This window comes from Anopheles darlingi, chromosome 3 (assembly GCF_943734745.1).
Source record: "Anopheles darlingi chromosome 3, idAnoDarlMG_H_01, whole genome shotgun sequence".
In the NCBI taxonomy this organism is placed as follows: domain Eukaryota; kingdom Metazoa; phylum Arthropoda; class Insecta; order Diptera; family Culicidae; genus Anopheles; species Anopheles darlingi.
In genome coordinates this window covers 35,837,418-35,855,949 of record NC_064875.1, presented here as the reverse complement: position 1 = coordinate 35,855,949, position 18,532 = coordinate 35,837,418, and the positions used below count along the sequence as shown (strand labels likewise).

General features: G+C 39.7%; 1 protein-coding gene across 4 annotated transcripts; it reads right to left on the bottom strand.

The window, feature by feature from the left end:
- Positions 1 to 1,176: 1,176 nt before the first annotated feature.
- LOC125955245 (uncharacterized) lies at positions 1,177 to 18,532 on the bottom strand. 4 transcript variants are annotated; one of them, XM_049686273.1, is made up of 4 exons: positions 18,400 to 18,532; positions 18,224 to 18,308; positions 13,288 to 16,669; positions 1,177 to 13,203 (listed from the first exon to the last, which is right to left on the bottom strand). In XM_049686273.1, the coding sequence occupies exons 3-4, from the start codon at positions 16,664 to 16,666 to the stop codon at positions 2,873 to 2,875; spliced, it is 13,710 nt and encodes a 4,569-aa protein (XP_049542230.1). In that variant the 5' UTR covers positions 16,667 to 16,669; positions 18,224 to 18,308; positions 18,400 to 18,532; the 3' UTR covers positions 1,177 to 2,872. The 4 variants fall into 4 exon arrangements, with proteins under 4 accessions (XP_049542230.1, XP_049542231.1, XP_049542232.1 ...); XM_049686274.1 differs by lacking the exons at positions 18,224 to 18,308; positions 18,400 to 18,532 and adding an exon at positions 17,250 to 17,502; XM_049686275.1 differs by lacking the exons at positions 18,224 to 18,308; positions 18,400 to 18,532 and adding an exon at positions 17,312 to 17,502.

Sequence of the window (18,532 nt, the reverse complement as noted above, 5' to 3'; positions counted from 1 at the left end):
GCTATAATTTGTTTGTACCAAACCGCTGTAGTTCCCATACAATTATTTCATATCAAATTTAGCTTGCACTCGATTTTCTGAATTCGGGTGTGTCTAGGATTCGTCAACTCGATTTTGTACGTCTACTTGATTTCGTTTAACTCGAAATTTTGAATTTCTGCTTTCAAATGGTGTTGTGCTAGAAAGTTGTGCTATAATTTGTTTGTACCAAACCGCTGTAGTTCCCATACAATTATTTCATTCCAAATTCAAGCTTGCACTCGATTTTCTGAATTCGGGTGTGTCTAGGATTTGTCAACTCGATTTTTTACGTCTACTTGATTTCGTTTAACTCGAATCGACTGAATTGCTCATTTCAAATCGAGTTGTGCTAGAAAGTTGTGCTATAATTTGTTTGTACCAAACCGCTGTAGTTCCCATACAATTATTTCATTTCACATTTGCGCTTGCACTCGATTTTCTGAATTCGGGTGTGTCTAGGATTCGTCAACTCGATTTTTTACGTCTACTTGATTTCGTTTAACTCGAAATTTTGAATTTCTGCTTTCAAATGGTGTTGTGCTAGAAAGTTGTGCTATAATTTGTTTGTACCAAACCGCTGTAGTTCCCATACAATTATTTCATTTCAAATTCAAGCTTGCACTCGATTTTCTGAATTCGGGTGTGTCTAGGATTCGTCAACTCGATTTTTTACGTCTACTTGATTTCGTTTAACTCGAATCGACTGAATTGCTCATTTCAAATCGAGTTGTGCTAGAAAGTTGTGCTATAATTTGTTTGTACCAAACAGCTGTAGTTCCCATACAATTATTTCATTTCAAATTCAAGCTTGCACTCGATTTTCTGAATTCGGGTGTGTCTAGGATTTGTCAATTCGAATTTTTAAGTCTGCTTGATTTCGTTTAACTCGAATCGACTGAATTGCTTATTTCAAATCGAGTTGTGCTAGAAAAGTTTGCTATAAATTTATAGCAAACTTTTCTAGCACAACACAACTTAGTACAAACAATTGTTTGTACTAAAACGGTGTACTTCTCACACAATTATTTCATTTCAAATTTAGCTTGCACTCGATTTTCTGAATTCGGATGTGTCTGGGATTAGTTAACTCGAGTTTTTACGTCTATTTATTTTCGTTTAGCTCGAAATTTTAATTTTCTCATTTCGAATTGAGATGTGCTAGAAAGTTGTACTATAATTTGTTTGTACTAAAAACGCTGTAGTTCCCATACAATTATTTATTTTCAAATTTGCGCTTGCACGCGATTTTGTGAATTCAGATGTGTCTGTGATTTGTGGACTCGATTTTGCACCATTAATTTGCTGTTCGTCTCAAACGTACGAAACGAAATGTATGAACATAGCGGCATAGAGGCTAAACCACTGGAGTGAAAGAGATATGATTATCTTTATCGCAATGCCGTTCAGCATGCTCTGTTTTGTTGGCGAACAAACACGTGCAACGACGATCATGTAGTACATTTGTCATGGAATTTATTGCAATAATTGCACTCTATTTATTAAATTCCGACAGAGTAGAATAGAGTTGGTTGCATGCGCTTAAGCTGTATCCCTGTTTTAACCAGCAAGCTCGCTACGGTTTAATCGATGATGAAAGGCAACGCTGCGATAACTTTGGCGGTCTTGGATTTTCTCTTACTGGCGCATTTGCTAGGTACCAGGGTTGCCAACTTATAGCCGCGAAACCCCAAAATAATAAGAATTCTTATCAGATTTTAAACACAAAAATATAACTTATCAAACCTTTCTTCAAATTTGTTTGTCCGCCGTACAAGATCTTTTTCCAGGACCAGGAAAATTGTCTACGTCTCTAGAAACACTATAAAAAACTTCTCTCTTCCTTGATTGACAAACACATGTTTATTTATTTTTACACAATGTTCATTTCGCCTACGTCCCCATTAATAGATTCTGGACAGAATCCTTAACATCAAATATTTTAGCCGTTAGCGGTGTTCAACATTGCCAAAAGATGTCTTGTGCTTTTAATTGTTCTCACTTTGCTGGATGAAGCTTAGAGACTGTGTTTTCGTGGCGTTTTTGCTAAATTACTGTTCTGACAGCAATATTTAAAGGGCATTGTTTAACCGAAAATTACGGAAAATACGAGAAGATCAACGGCAATGAAGAGAATTGATCAGAAATGAAGAAAGGACACTTGGTCCGAATTTGGCTAGAGATGGATGCTGTATTTAATACCCATAATTTATATCAACTCTTTACATTTCTACTCACAGGGTCTAAATCTAATTCTTTCTAATTGGGAATCAATATTTCATGTGTCTGGTACTGATCTCTTGTGCTCCTTGAACTATTGTGCATTTATGAGAAAATGCATGTACCACAATCCTACGCTTCTAAAAACATTTGAACTAAATTCTTGTTTTCTATTGTTATTTAAGCTTTTTAATGCATCTATAAGACATTTACAGTAGTATTTATAGGTTCTTCTTGCATCCTTTCTCGTCTAGTTATCCATACCAGCGATATCTTGCTTACTCAGATGTTATACATTCTTATGAGGCGGATTATCTAAATGTATGTATACATTAATTAATAGTCATCAAACCAAAACCACTACTCCAAGACCACATAACATTATGATTTGGTTTTAATTCGAGACAAGAAAGTATTAAAATGGAATTTTTTTTTCACACTACAAAAGTTCGAGATTGAATCTTTTTATATTATTCATACTATATTTCGCGCATACTCTCTGTGGTATCCGATTACCAAACATTGTATATTACATTATCATTGTTACCAAACGTCATTCCTCACATTGCAAGAACTTGGGGAAAAGATTAATGCAGTGAGAAGGGCAGTAATTTGACTATCCGTCCACTGTTGCTTATTTTCGGCGCTGATTTATGGCTTTACGACTGTCCTGTTTACCTTTGGCATGGGCTAGTAATGTGACTAACTTTTTGTGTGAATCACCGACTATCCAACCATGCTGCTGAAGCTGGTCGCTGCTACTACTCGTTTCACAACCTTCTACCTCGGATGGATCGAGTGAGCCCATTCTATCGAAACAATTTATTTTTTTTCTCTCACACACCCCACTACTATGCTTTTCACTATTTTTTTCCTTCCTGAAAGGTTCCTTTGCTTTGCAAGTGCCGCGTGTTTTGGGTTTAATAGTCTTACCTATTTTTTTACGTGGGGGGGAATTTTTAGACATCAAAAATGTGTTAGAATCACACTTTGGCTTCTTTGACGTCTTTGGTCCACTAGCTATTAGTTTTGCCTTTTGTGGTTTCGGTGATAAAGTTGTTGGAAAACTTGGACCATTAGGAATGATAACGTCCGTTATGATGGATTCTATTTTGTCACTAGATTTCATTCGTTTTGACTCAAATTCAATATTTTCACGTGAGTCTGAACCGTCATCCTCATCGCTGGTCGACGACCAATAGTAGAGCATATCTCCAGCGTTGCGCTTTCGACGTGGCAACGGTAACAATATAGTATTGTCGTTGAGCGTTGATTTTAACTTTTCCATTTTAAGGTTACCTTCTATGTCGCTTTCCAATAATTTACGCTTAACCTTTTTACATTTTATGTTATCCTCGAAGTCGCTATCAGGATCGTATGCAACGTTTTTCATCTTCTTAACAGTTGTCTTGCGCTGTTTATGAGCTGGTGCTCTTCGTTCTTTAATGCCACTCGCAAGATTCTTTCTCTCAACACCGGTTGGCAGGATTGCATTTTCCCCTTCTATAGCTGCACATTTCGGTGTGTCCGAACTATGACTGACAACTTTGTACAATCGCTTAAATTCACGCGAACTGGACTGAGCTCTGGATTGGACCTCAGCTCGGTTCGGTATGGATACAGCGGCGTCGCCTGTATTTTTCTGAGATGCTATAGTAGATGGATATACAGGATTATCAATCAAAGACGATTTGCTAGTTTCTAAGCTATTGTTTCCCGTTTTTTCATTTTTATCCAACAATTGTTGCGGTTTAATGCGGGTTTGTCTATCATGCAGCTTAGAGATTGTGGAACGTTGTAATGAGGAGTTCAGTTTTTGTTTGAATTTTGTCGTAATGGTTCGCGAAGAAATTAAAACGCTTGACTCCAATACATGGTCCTCTATCGAAGTTGGCAAATTGGATAGGATTTCATTAGAAGCCCCGGTCGCATTAATCTCTTTGATTGATCGTTTGTGATTAGGAAATCCTCCGTGAGAGGCTATATCCTGACATAGAACACTTTCATTGTTGTTCGCAACACAATTTTGCAATCTTGATATTTTATTTTTGTTGATTGTCTTTTGACTGCTCTTACTCATCGTCTCAAGTATGACGCTTTCCATCACCTTTCTAATGGTGTAATCCGTGACTACTCCTATATCCGAGCATTTTTGATCCATACCAACATCAATCCCCAGAGTAGACGAAGTGCCCAGCGCAATATCGCTACTCCTTTCAATAGGCTCTTGTTTTGAGTTACCATGGAGTATGTTAGTTTGATTCTTTTGCGGCGCTTCGTTTACCAAAAAGCTCGATTTCATTGGCTGTTCTAGTTCGTCCATTTCAGCATCGTCCAGCATTTGTAAGATATCATCGGTGTGAAAGTCATCATACTCTTCGGAATCCCATGTTTCCACTAATTTTGAGTGGTGCACATTGTTAAAAGCATCCTCGCTGGGAAAAGTGATCTGCTGGTTGGTTAACGATTTGCAATCCACATCGTCCGCATTTTTAAGAGTGTCAAATAGTTTATCGAAATCCTTTTTCACAGTATCCACTGATACTGAAGCAGCCGTGTCACCGATATTAAACGTTAAATTGGGAGCATCTTTGACTCCATGTGTGTTTTTCATTTTCTCTTTATTCCCACCTTTCCTAAAAATACGCCCCATTATGAGACATTTCTTTTTGTTGTCCGCTTTACCATCATTCTTGGACATTTGCTCTGGGCTGCGGTTACTGCCGCTCTTGTCTTCATCTTTGTTCTTTCTCACCTGTGAATCTTCTACCTCGTCCTCGTCGGTCAACGTATTGGTTCCATAGACGAAATCATCCCGATCGGAGAAACTCAAACTAGACATTTGGCTATCATCGTAATCTATACATACAGATTTCTGAAGTTGCTCGTCCTCAGATATAGCGTTATTTTCGGGTATTGCTGGTAGTCGTAACGCAGTGAAATACTTTTTCGAGGTAAACGATGGCGGAGCAAATCCTTCGGACGGCGAATCCTGGAATGCGTATATGTCAGTATCCGATGATATACGCTCCGCATTTACCGATAGTGCTGTAATATTCACGGTCGATTTCGATGAACTTTCGGCTTTTTTTCTACTATTCCGTGTAGTTCGGTTTGAAGGCTTGTTTTGCTGATTCATTCGTTTCGATAAATTTGCTTCTACTGTTTCTCTTTTCTTACATTTGCTGTCTGTTACACTCCCATGTGTACTTACTTGCGTAACAATAGCATCTTCTTTTTTCGTTGAACTACCACACTCGGATGATGTACTAAAGTGATAGGCCGCGATTACCGGCGTTTCCGTCGGCAGCAAGGAATCATTAGGTGATTTAATTTGATTCTCTCTCGGCAATCTCTCCGTTTCCTCACCATTGTGATTTTGACTCATTGACGCAAAGTCAGTTGTAATGTTATTACACAGTGCGACATCGGCCAGCGTTTCTAGCCGGGAATCTTTCGCAGCAGGAAAATTTACGTCAGCAATTACATCAGAAGTCTCATCGCAAACCGCCATCATTAGTTCTGTCATTGGTATGGAAACTTTGAAATTGTCATAGCCCTTCAAAGCTCCCTTCGTCTTAATCTTGGTATTATTGTTACTGCTATGCGACGCTGGCAAAAAACAGATGCCAGTGGCAGCTGATTTGGTATTGTTTTTTGGATTATCGTTGGCACTCATCACATTTCGGCCGCCTTTTAGAGGTCCATTTACTGCTCTTAAGTCGGGAGGTTGTTTAGGATCGTGGAACATTTGAAAGCATGAGTCGGTTATAGCTGCAGAGTTCGCGTTCATTACTACACCTTGCGATCCCGAAGGTGAAGCTTGTACAGAACTCTTTTTAACACTTTCCAAAATCGGGTTAGTATATTCTTTTTCAATTGATTTAAGAGGTACTGTTACATTCAATTTGCGACCACCAGAGTCTGTGTTGGATTCTTTAAGCATGGAACAACATTCATAAAAGAGTTTCTCCTCTTGACTCAGGGTTTTCACTGAATCCTCTAAAGTTGTTGGTTCTAATAACGCCGTAGCAGCTTTTTTTTCATGGACCGACAATACTTTAGAATCGTTTTTCCTTTCTTCATTTCCGTCAATTATATCACACTTCAACGGTGTCATTCCACTCGACGCATTACCGTGCACTCTTGGTCGTATGGAAACATTAGAAACCACTGACCTCTGCTGCAAAAGCAAAAATTCTTGTTCGGACAGCTTCGCAATATGGGTAAGAGTCATCCGGTGCTTATTATAAGCGTCCTGTTTTTTAAACATTTTGTTACAAAGGTCGCAGTTATATGTAACGACAGGTTTATCTATTTCAGAATGGGCTTTTGCTTTCTGCCGCTGAATCTTGTTCCCTCTTCGAAGAGATATAAGCCTTTTCCTTTTGCGTCTACCACTCACTTCGGCGACATTTTTATGATGAATATCCGTCGTCACGCTCATAGCATCATCCATCCCATCTGTATTCATGGTACTTTCATCATCTACCACCGACAAAGCACGCTTGGAAGTGTTAGAAAACGTCGAACTAATTGTTGTTATAGATGGTTGCACTGCGGCAATAGGTTGTGTCAAATTCGACGAATATTCGCCACGGCCATATTTTTGCCTAGCTACAAAACAGGCAAGTGATATATTGTCGTCTCCGGAATCGCAATATATCGCTGTGTCAGACCCGCTGTACTTCATATTATTTGCACGATTGGTGTACTCAGAGGTTTGATACACACTATTACCATTGGATGCAGAGGAGAAGAAATTTTGCGTCTCCACTGATGTTTGGTGGTCCACACATTGCTGTTCAACGTTTGTAGTTTCTTTTGTCAATGGTACATGATTGACGTTATTGTTCTTTTTGAATTTCCTTTTAGTGCTATCTATTAGTCTAATCTCTTCCTGTATGTTGAACAGTTTTGAAAATGTTTCGGCGATCTGGCTATTTTTGGTGGTTCTTTTTTTTGCACCGCTAGGACTACTTGTATCCGTCTGTAGCAATAGAGATTCGAATAGTGGATCGCATTTTCCGCGTATTGGTTCACATTTGCTTGTCATTTTGAAACGATTATTTGCCGTACTTTCTGTAGGCTGTTTTTCTTGGTGCTTGGTGAAATTTTCAAATTCATTCTTCGTGGCCTTGCTCTCTGTTTGATCCAGCAGTTCGGCTGAAAGTTGATGGATAGAGGCTCGACGACGATAGATACGCTTCGTCTCAATACTGATTGTTCGAAGATTCATGTCGCTCCTCGTTGATTGTGGTACCACTGTTTCGCTACTCGACGATTTCTCTAACTCTGGTGTGGGAATACGTACGAAAACAGACGCCCTACGAGTGAGAATCCTTCGGACCGGAGAATTATCTTTTTGACTTGCACTTGTGTTCACTTGTTGTTCTTCAGGGTCGGAAAAAATCTTTTGACCTTCACTAGTAACTTTGCACGCTTCATCGCCAGTACTGGTATGTCCATATGATATTAGCTTGAAGCTCTCAGCTCCTTGTGTTTCTTGCAATGGAATAACATTACACTGTTCCGTTTCCAAGCGTTTCTGCACGAGCCTCCGCCGTGGATCGCGTGGTTTCATTGTTGCTTCAACGAAATTATTCACCAAAGTGAGGCTTTTGTTTCCCTGACTTCGCGTCCCTCGGCGGGATGTTAAAATGAGATCGTCTTTAAAAGAGTTTACTTCCGGCGGTTTAGTTTCACACATGTACTGCGCCAAATCCCGATCGACAAACACGGACTTTCTACGTGTCATTCGAGTGATTGTTTCGCGGACAGGTTGTATCTTTGGATCAATAATAACAGAAGCCGAAGATTGTTCGCTGCTTTTTCTTGATAAATTTCCTTCCGGCAAAATGCCCTCCTTTAAGGTAACAAATAGTTCTTCAGCATCTTTCTCATTTTTACTTTCTGTTTCCCCAATAGATTCCTTAATATTCCCAACGGATTCGACCCCTACATTTATCATTTCATTTTCTTCCAACGCGATAGTTCTATCAGATGCAGGATTATTGCCTGTTACGGTCCCATCGCTGCTCTCCCTGATTACTTTTGTCGCTTTTGAGTGTGTTTTATTGCTTTTTTTTGAGCCAGTATTTTCATTGACTTTATCAGCTACTACAATTTTCTGCATTTTATTCCCCCCGCCTAACATTGTTTCATTTGTTTTCGGTTTATTTTTCATTCTCGTCATAGTTGGTGACACATTTTTCTTGACTTCGACCGTTTGTTTGGTAGTTGGAGTTTTATCTGGTTTTCCGACAATGGGGGTCACTCTATCATTGGTATGTTTTCGGTTGCGCTTAATCGAGTTACTACCTGATTGTTTTAAACTAGTCATGATTATTGGTGCACCCACTTTACTGGGAATGTTTTGCTTCACCTCGGCATCTCCAGTCAAATCATTTATCGACTCAAACGTTAATCGTTGCGATTTCGTTGAATCACTGTTCGAAATTGATTCACTATTTACTAACATCTGGTGTTGTACAGTCCATATACTTTTTTTGACAGGTGTTTTGCTCCGAGAATTCTTTTGACCAGTAAACGAAGTATTTAACTTCACTTCATTTTCCACAACGCCGCGTACATTTGATTCAAACAATTCTTGCTTCGGCGGATTTGATTTACGCTTAGCTAGTTGAGGTATTTGCTCCAAAGAAAATTTAACATATGGCGTTTGACATGTTATATCGTGTAAAAGTTTCAAATCATTAAGTTTCGATTTGTCCACCTCTTTAAAGCTTTCAAGAAGCTGATCCGACAGTATTGAAGCCAACTCATTTTTTCGTCGTTTACGAGTAACCTTTTGCATGGGTGATGCAAGACTATTATCGCTGGTAGATTTGCCCGAATCGGATAACGTTCTCGAAGTGTGTCTGCTTAAATCAGCTTCTACCTCGTTCTTTTCGTGGATTGGTTTCATTGCTGTGGCATTTTTTGAGTATTGTTCCTCGTGTACATGATTTTCGACTTGCTTGTTTGCCTCTGTATTATGTACTGCATCAGTAAGCCTACTGGGTCCATCCAATCTTGAATCACTAGCAACACTACTCATAGTGACATTCCTTTCTGTATCGCTTAGCTCTTGCGTTGATGGGTTTTTTTCTAGCGAGTCAATAGTATTTTCTGCCTGTTCTATTGTTTGCTGCGGTCTTTCACAAAATTCTTTGTCATTTTGTTGCTCGCAGTTCCTCTTCTTGGCTTCAATGATATCATTTGATAGGATGCAATTCGAAGAATCAACTTGCCGCTCGCAAAGCTGAACAAAATTTGGTATAGTACCCGAGGACAAGTCAATACCTGAAAGACTCAATTTCTCGCTGACTGTTCCAATCTCACCATTTGTTTTACAAACTCTTTCCTGGATCATTACTTTTTCAGGGCATTCACTTATATCTGGTTGCCCCAAAAGACTCAATTTCTCGCTGACTGTTCCAATCTCACCATTTGTTTTACAAACTCTTTCCTGGATCGTTACTTTTTCTGGACATTCACTTATATCTGGTTGCCTTGAGATGGTCTCTTGGTCATCAGACAAATGAGACGAACAATCCTTGAGAGCTATTATGAGTTTGTTTGTGATATTCATGGGTTTAATCTTTTCTGAGATTGAAGAGCACTGAAGAGACGATTTTGTTGCCAATAGTTTGTTCCTATTAATAGAATAAGCATTCTCACATGTTGTTCCTTCGCGCGATCGCTTCGGTTGTGACCAAATGTGTTCAATACATGGAGTTGATCCGAGAGATGGTATTGTCAATGGTGGTATTTCAGGAGGTTTCAAATGAGGAGGAAGTCTAACAGATGCGAGTGCCAGATGAGATCCATTGCACACACCGGAATGAAGAAGCGACAAAGGCATAGAAGCTAATAAATTTGCTTCCGAAAGGGTTGGCGACCGATGCTTTGGGCCGATGGCTTTGAATGGAGTCTCTTCATTACTCGTGGTATTGTTTTCGAAACTGGTATGGGACTCTGCTCCTGTATTAGTATCTACAGGGGTGGAATGCATTGGCGATCTAGATGAAATTGCAGAAAAAAAGCTCTTTCTACGAGGTCGTTCGGTTATGGTTGGAGGCATGGGGACTTGTGGGATAATTAATGTCGCTCGACCGGATTTATCACCATGGTTTTGCTGAAGTGGTTTCGTTACCATTTGCGGACATTTGTGTGAAACGGGCGTCACTGTTGGTGACACTGATGAAGCGGATGATGTAATAGTATTAAATGGAATACGTTCAAATGTATTATTATGTTGTTGATCCATACCAGTATTGAAAGTGATCGTATTGTTTTTTGCTTGATATAAACTATCTTTCTCCATGGTAACTTGATGAGCATCGATTCGATTTGCTGTTGTTATAGTCACAGAAATATGGTTTTCAATCAAAGAGCCTCTCTCATAATAAAGGCTTTGCCCTACATGTCGAGTGGAGCTCGACAATTCGTTGTCTTTCAGATAAAGGTGTTGCTGCAGCCCATTAAGTTCCTGATTCTTCTGCTGGACCTTGTACTGCTGGGTACACGGGACATTTTCATTCGCATCTCTTCCTTCTGTAGACGTGTCTATCAAGACAGGAAAATTATTTGTTGTGTGGGGTTGCTGTTGCCTTGCAAAAGGGGGTTTACTGATAGAGCACGATAGAGCGTTCAAATTTCGCTTGTCTACCGTTCGTAACGGGCTGCGATTGCGGGCTACAATCGTCACAGAGGGTATTTCTTTTGAAACAATCGGCCTCGATTGTTTACATTCAACTCTTTCGATTATAAGGCCAGGAGGAAGCTTAATCGATGCCAAATTTCCGCTTCCGTCTTTCGGGCTAACAGAAAGCGAATTATGTGCTGGTACGCCATCGATGGGTAATGCAATTTTCCTAAAACCCCGTTTTTCATTGGTCATCCCGTTGCTAATTTGATGCACATAACTCGTGTCATTTGACATTTCTTGCTCCCGTTGTTGGTATGGAGAGGAAGAATGGGTCATCGTTGTAAGCAATCCGTTGAAAGCCAAAGAACTTTGCTGAATCTTATGTGCAAGAGTAGGTAATATACCGAGAGAATAATTTGATGGATGAGAATCATTCTTTGAACATAAAGAATTATTTTTGCAAAGGTTTAACGGTTCATCTGAGACTTCAGATAACTGTTCCACATTCAGCGCAGACTTCTTGTTTACCGGACTTGCAATGGTTGATGTTGACTTTTCTTGATTTGTAATTTTCAATTCTTTGACTAAACATTTGCTAGATGTTCGCGATGTACCAGGAGTGTGATTGACGGATTGCTTTGATTTTTCTGGTGTTTGACATAAGGCAGTTGCTATCCAAGCTGTGTTTACGGGAAGTTTGTACGACAAACCATCATTCGACAGTGACTTAAAGTTAGCGAGCACATTATTACTCACAGTATTTGATTCTCCCATCCCCGTATCGCCAATTACTTTTGCGGGAAATGCATTTATGTTCGATTCGGGCACTATTAATGTTTCGCAAGCGTTAATATGAGAATTTTGTTTTTCAGACACATTCACCATTTCATTTTCCTTCGATGAGCATTTCAGTGGTGGCGATAATTGATCTTGCACTGCTGAAATTGATTTAAGCGAACCGTTACGATCCGATTGACTGAAAAAATCAACTCCAAATCTTTCAGAAAGCTTTCCTGTTAGCATAGCAATGCAGTCAATAAGTTTTTTCGGTCTTCGTTTATGCACTATCGGTTGATTACCGACTGCTAAAGAGACTGGCGATATGTAGTTGGCGCATGGCTCTTCCATTTCAAACGGTTGTTTCAGTGTATCAATCAGTTGAGGTGTGCTATTCCTAATCGGGGCAGAAAGAGTTTGGTTTGCCTCTTTACTCATAGACAAGTGAGAATAGTTCCTCTGTAGCGGCATTTGAAAGGCATGAAACGGCTCGTTCAATTTAGTTTGTGAAATGCCTGATTCTGAAGAAGCTAATGTCTGACCATTATCGTCCCCTGAAAATGATTCGCAATGCCTATGGTTTAAACCATTTAGATCGATATCATTCTTTTTTGTCACGATTGCAGCATTACAATAAATTTCAGTTTTATCGCTTCTGCTGATGCAGCTATTTTCCTCCGTACCTTTGTCTGACGAGTGATTTATAATGTTTTCATTCTTATTCGGACTGAGTGTTTGTTCTATGGATACTTCGGTTAACAATTTTTCATTTTGTAAAAATTCTATGGGATTAGAGCATTCTGTAGGCTTAGCAAATGATACGATATTTTTATCATCTGCTACGTTAGTTATAACAACAGTTTTGGATTTCTTTTCGTTATACTCAGCTAAATGATTACTACGTACTACTGTATGACGAATTGTTGACAGGTTTCGCAGTTGGAGTGTATTTCTTCTCCATTTAGCAGCATTCTTGATTACAACGGTGCCCTTTGGAATGAGTTTGCTTTTGGAAATTTGTTTCTTTTTTCCTGCAACCTTGAGCAAAACGGTACGCGATAACGTTGACTTTGAATCTTTTCTTTTAATTCGAGGTTTTGTTAGCTTTTTTTCCACCTCTAAAAGAGGCGTTGTAGAATAGGATTTAGGTATGGCGGTTTGTGATATTACCCTCGTCTTCCACGTTGTTGTTGCTGTAGAACAAAGCTCCGCATTGCTGGTTGAGCCCGCATTGCTTGTTTTGCGTTGATTTTTTTTCATTAGTTTCCCCAAATTAGGTAAGCTTTTTTTATATTTTTTTGCATTTGAATTTAAAGAATTTTCTGTTGCTATGCGACGCGTTGCACGGTTGGTAACAGTATGATTTTGCGAGTCGCTATTTCTAGCATTTTTACTTAGTTTGGCTATATCGATGTTCAAAGACGAGGAACTATCTAATCGATTTCTTGTATGTTTGTCCTTTGCATGCCTTTGTGATATTTGACGTGAATTGCGTTTTTCAGGTAGATTAGCCAACAAACGTTTGACAATATCACCTAAAGATACAGAAAAAAACAGTTTGTTTTATTTAGATCTTTATACGGTAAAAAAATCTCACGCTAAAGTAATCGCAGACTCACCATCACTTTCTTTAAGCTTTGATGACTTGTTCTTCTTATGGTCCCCATTTATGACTACTAACACGTTAGTGTTGGCATTATTGTTGTCTTGAAGAGCCGTTTTAGACGTGGCTGAAGGGAGCAAAGGGATTGCCGATTCTGCTGGTAACGCTTGGGTCATAAATGGATGCGGCTTTTGCACGTTTTTTCCGGAATCAGCTAAAGCCATTGACAAATTATTAATCGTATTACGATATCCTCCGCCTCTGCGACGTTTTGCGCGTCTATATTTCATGCGTTTCTTTGCTTGTATCCAGAAATAATCATTCGAGCAGTGTAAAATGTGTGCGTATAACATCAGTAAATTTGAACATTCCTTAAAACATTTGCTACATACTATTGGATTGCAATCCTGCTCGATTGCACCTGATCGTACATCAGCATTGAATGTTATAATGCCATTTTTGCAGTTTTCCCCAATGAAGGATGAAAGCATAGTCACGGCGGAGCTGTTGAACGAATTAGAATATGATGAAGAAGTACAAGACGAAGCGCTGGTTACTGTAGAGAACGAAGTAGCTTCGTTCGATGACGAGTCTTCATTTTTAATTTCGTGATTTCCAATTGCCATTCGTTGACTGTTCTGCCATTTTATACTTGTAAGGTCATTTATCATACCACAATGAAGATATTTTTGGCAGTACAAACGCTGCATTTTAAGAGCTGTCAACGGTATAAAGAAATGACGGTACAAATGATTTTCTATAAGCTCTCTACCAACAATCTCATAGCAAGTCGAATATACAAGTGGGTGCCGGGCGCTATTATGCTCTTCCATTTGATTTGACGACGCAAATTTTGTACCGCAACCATAACAAACGTAACACCGTGGTCGTGCCCATTCGCCGCTAAGAACAACCGATTCCTGATAAGGATGTTTTTTCATCTGTACCAACTGTAGAGTATGAAGAAATTCTTGTTCTTGATGAAATACAGAAGAAAGCGAATCGTTACTTTCGGTGGAAGCGGAGCATTGATTAACAGCAGATGCAAGGTTATTTTCACTGGCTTCAACGACATTATTTGATTCCAGCTTTACCTTTCGTTGATCTTGCTGTTCTAGATCGATAGGCGGAAATAGTCGAGCATTCAAGATCTGATTTAGTTGTTCCACCAAAATACGTTTCTCTTGTCGCAATACGGCTCCAACTTCCAAGATTGGTCGATCGGAAGAATTCTGAACGGCTTCAACGAGTTTGGCCGAATATTCGTGTTTTGATCTCATCGACAACTGTGTCCACATGTCCAGTTTGGTAAGATCACGTAACCCCATCATTGGTTGTTTGATTTTTTTCACGATACGTCCATTCTCATTCACGTACTTATACTTCTTGACAAAGTCCCATTTCCACTTCCAAGACTGTTTTGTGATTGGTTTCCTAGTCTTAGACACTACTGACAAGTTGGCTACTGAATCCCTGCCATATTGTTCGGCTGTCAGCAACGTTGGAAAGGACACAGTCACTGTTGGCAGGTTCGTTGCCTCGTGTATCATGCTTTCAGTCGAAAAGGGACTTTTAACTACGGTTGAACGTACAGCTGGCATGACAACAACTGGACTTATTGGACTCGGTGTATTAGGCTTCGAGGCATAAAGCTTTCCATCTAGGTAACAGCTTAAATTTTGATGTACGTTGTTAGTGACATTCTCATAGAAATCTTCATCAAACAAAACATTGCTGGTGTTCGCACAGCTATTAAAATTGTTTGTAATTACGTGCACCGCAGATCCGCCACTAATAATGCTTACACTATTCCCAGGAACGCTGGCACTACACGTAGCAGATCCACTGGTTCTGCTATGTTGGATGTTATTATTGCTGTTACATGCTGTCGTATAACTGATAGAAGAATTTTCATGGGCTTTACTTCGACAACCATTAATATCAATTGGTGAATGTGATATTGCACTTGAATATGTAGGCGAGATGCTTGTCGTGGAACGTTTGGATCTCGTCACTTTTTCATTACAGTTATCTGCCGAAAACACTTCATCAGCAACATTCGCTGGAATTTTCTTTTTCGTACCGCGAACGATGTTAGATGCAGATACATCAGATGGAATCACTGATGTGGGCGCAGCAGCTGCTAACAAACGGCGACTTTGTCGAGGCAAGCGGTGTTGGGCTATGCCCAATCTGGATAGTAGCATCGGTTCTGTGTTGCGCATAATCAGCCGTTGGGATTTTTTAAAACTTTTTGATTTCGATTCATTCGCGAGTACTGCATTGTTCAAGGGCTGTGAACTCTTACTGTTTCGCAGAGAAGAGCGAAGACGTATGTTTGATCGAATGCTATCCTCTGAACATATAATGGTAGTTGTTCTATGTACATGTTCTCCACCATCCTCGTTTTCGGTTATAATATCCTTCGTTCGTTTTTGCTTCTCTTGTAGACTCGCAGTGCTGCTGTCTAAATCCGATACTTTCGCAGAGGAATAATTTCCAGAACCCGGTATTCCAGAGCCAAATGCTTTTAGAGCCGCCTTCGATTTAGTTGCGGGAATATTTGCAGGGGCAGTTGGGTGCATCAACTTGAAGTGAGCTAGGCGGGACTCTTCATTGGGAAAGCGTATAAAACAATGTTCACAAGCATGGTATTGATCCGCATGAAATTTTATCATGTGCTTGAATAACCGTGTCAAATCTTGAGAGGCTGGACTGAACGCCATTCCCTTGTTGCAAAGACTACAGCAGGAAGACACGTCTGCGCTGGAGGATGCAGTAATGACACGTGTACTACTGCGACATTTCTTCAATACCCGATGAGTACGATCGGAGTGCTTACGCATCAGTTGCTGATTGTTAAACGTGCGATCACAGTAGAGGCATAATACCTTACAGATGGTACTATTTTTGTCAAACAAAGACATCTTTAAATTCCCAGAGTTTGCTTCGATTTCAATACTTTTTTTAGTTAAGTTTAACGATTCGAGTATGGAATGCAGACGTTCTAGGGGTAAGCTGCAAACTAATCTTGGCTCCGATGTCAGCAAATCTGTAGTTAAATGCAGCTTCGTTGAAGTCTCGTTGTTGAATTGCTTGCTGCTATGCTGTGAGGCGTTCTCGTTTAAATTGTTGATCACTGAAGATGATGGCGAACTCGCATCGTCCCGTAAGTATGTTGTTCTGCGCAAGGTGGTTCGTCTACTAGCGCTCGAATGCTGAGTTATATCGATCGGATGCAATGTTTTCGACTGTTCTTTTTCGGCAATCTTTGGCGTATCAACTTGTGGTGCCGAGGATGATCTGCAAATTTGACTGGCAACATTTTGTATATCATCCTCGAGGTTCATGTCTGGCTGTTTATGTTCCCTACTACCAACTGGTAGCAGTTTCATTGTCTAAAATTGGAAAAGTTTGAAAATCGATAAATGCGCAAAGACGATAATACATCCTAGCTGCATGATACTTTGCGGTAGACAACTGCACATATTTCTCACTTTTCTCATGTCTATTCAAATTTGGTTTTCACAAGTAAAAAACAAAACACCACTCACGAATCGTTGGTGACACCAGTTCCAGCTGATCACTAGGATTTTTTAAACTTACGCTTTTTTTTTAAATTGCAGTAATGGGCAATTAAATCAACTCATTACTGATATTTTTGTTATTTTGCGATATTTTAATCTTCTTTTGTTTCTTTTTAGCATTTGCACACATCCACTCAGAAGCTAGTACGAACATGAATATACACTAGAGCAGTGCTCAAAAATTTCTTATTTTTCACTACCCGTGTAAATATAAAGGTAACTGATTCATACAACACGAAAAACATGAATCGCTGTTCCTATGAATTCACACTGAGTTGGTTATAGGGTTTTCACACGGTATGCACTTTACTGGTGAAAGTAATATCTATCTGGTAATAGGCAATTAGGTTTATATTTGGCTGATTCGCCGGATGGAAATCTTGCCACTTACATTTGCCAGACATAAAACGATTCGAACATTAGGAATAGAGTCTTGCAAGATTTATCGCTCACCACAAAAACGTGTATTCGTTAGTTATTTATATTGATTTTTAACAATGTTCAGAGTTCAGCCCGAGCAAAGCACTTTTCTCGAAAATTTCAACACGACGAGGAAGAGAACGATGGAAGCCATCTTGTTTTTCTCTACCACTTTTCCCTGTACGAGAAATGTCATTTATTCCCTCACACACACTGAAATAAAGATTAAGGTGCATGGCCACGATAAGTGTTTTTGCGAAGAAGGTGTAATCATGCGGAACAAAATGCCTCGTGGCGATTAGAAAAAAGCTTGGGCCACACGGTCCGTAAATTATAAATCCGTGCTTAAGGGCTGTCCACTCGCTGCGATTTACCGCTAGTTTGGTCGGGCCAATCTTTGGTCGCTGCCAAATCGGAGCAATCTGTGGAGCGTCCACACGCTGTTATTTCGATCGCGAGCAGCGTGTGTACAATATGCTTCATAAAGTCCTCAGTCCTTTATGCTTCATAAAGGGTCATGATAACGCTTCGTGTGCCCAAGGCTATATGGGCCGTGAAGACCAAAATGGCTTCACTATTCCGGACAAGTCATTCAGAGCAAAATGTCTAACAACGATTAGAAAAAGAACGAACAATTCGACAGAAATCACTCACGACCCGCGCAGCTTTGAGCAGCCTAGAATGGCTTTTGGACATGTTTGATGCCATTTTGGATGCATTTGGCGAAGGTTGTGTGTCATCTGATTAGCGAAGGTGTGTGCTTTCTGGCCCCTGTTCCGTGGCATTTTTCGGATGATTGAAAACAGAAATAAGACGAAATATAATATTTCAACGCACTCGTTTAAGGTATGCACGCACAAGTTTACAAAAAAGCTGAAGTCACAGCCTTATTATAATTCTTTAAAGTTTATAACACATATATACACTTTTCTACACTTTACTTACCAAAGCCGAATCGAGCAGGATAAGAAGACCAACAAACAGTGCCACGAGGCAGCGCCACGCAAAAGAACGCAAAAGCCAACTCGTTCTATAAAACACAAAACACGCAGATTTTTATCACACTGGACCATTTGATGATCATCGAAATAGCTTATTAATTAGAAAATTAAATTACTTACCAAATCATGCCCGTCGTTACTGTGGGTGTTGAAAAATAAGCACTAAACGAACCGAAATTAAACTAACCGAGAGCGCAATCACCACGCTCCGGCCATGCTGAATGCCGAACAGAACTGAGGTGCTTATTCCGGT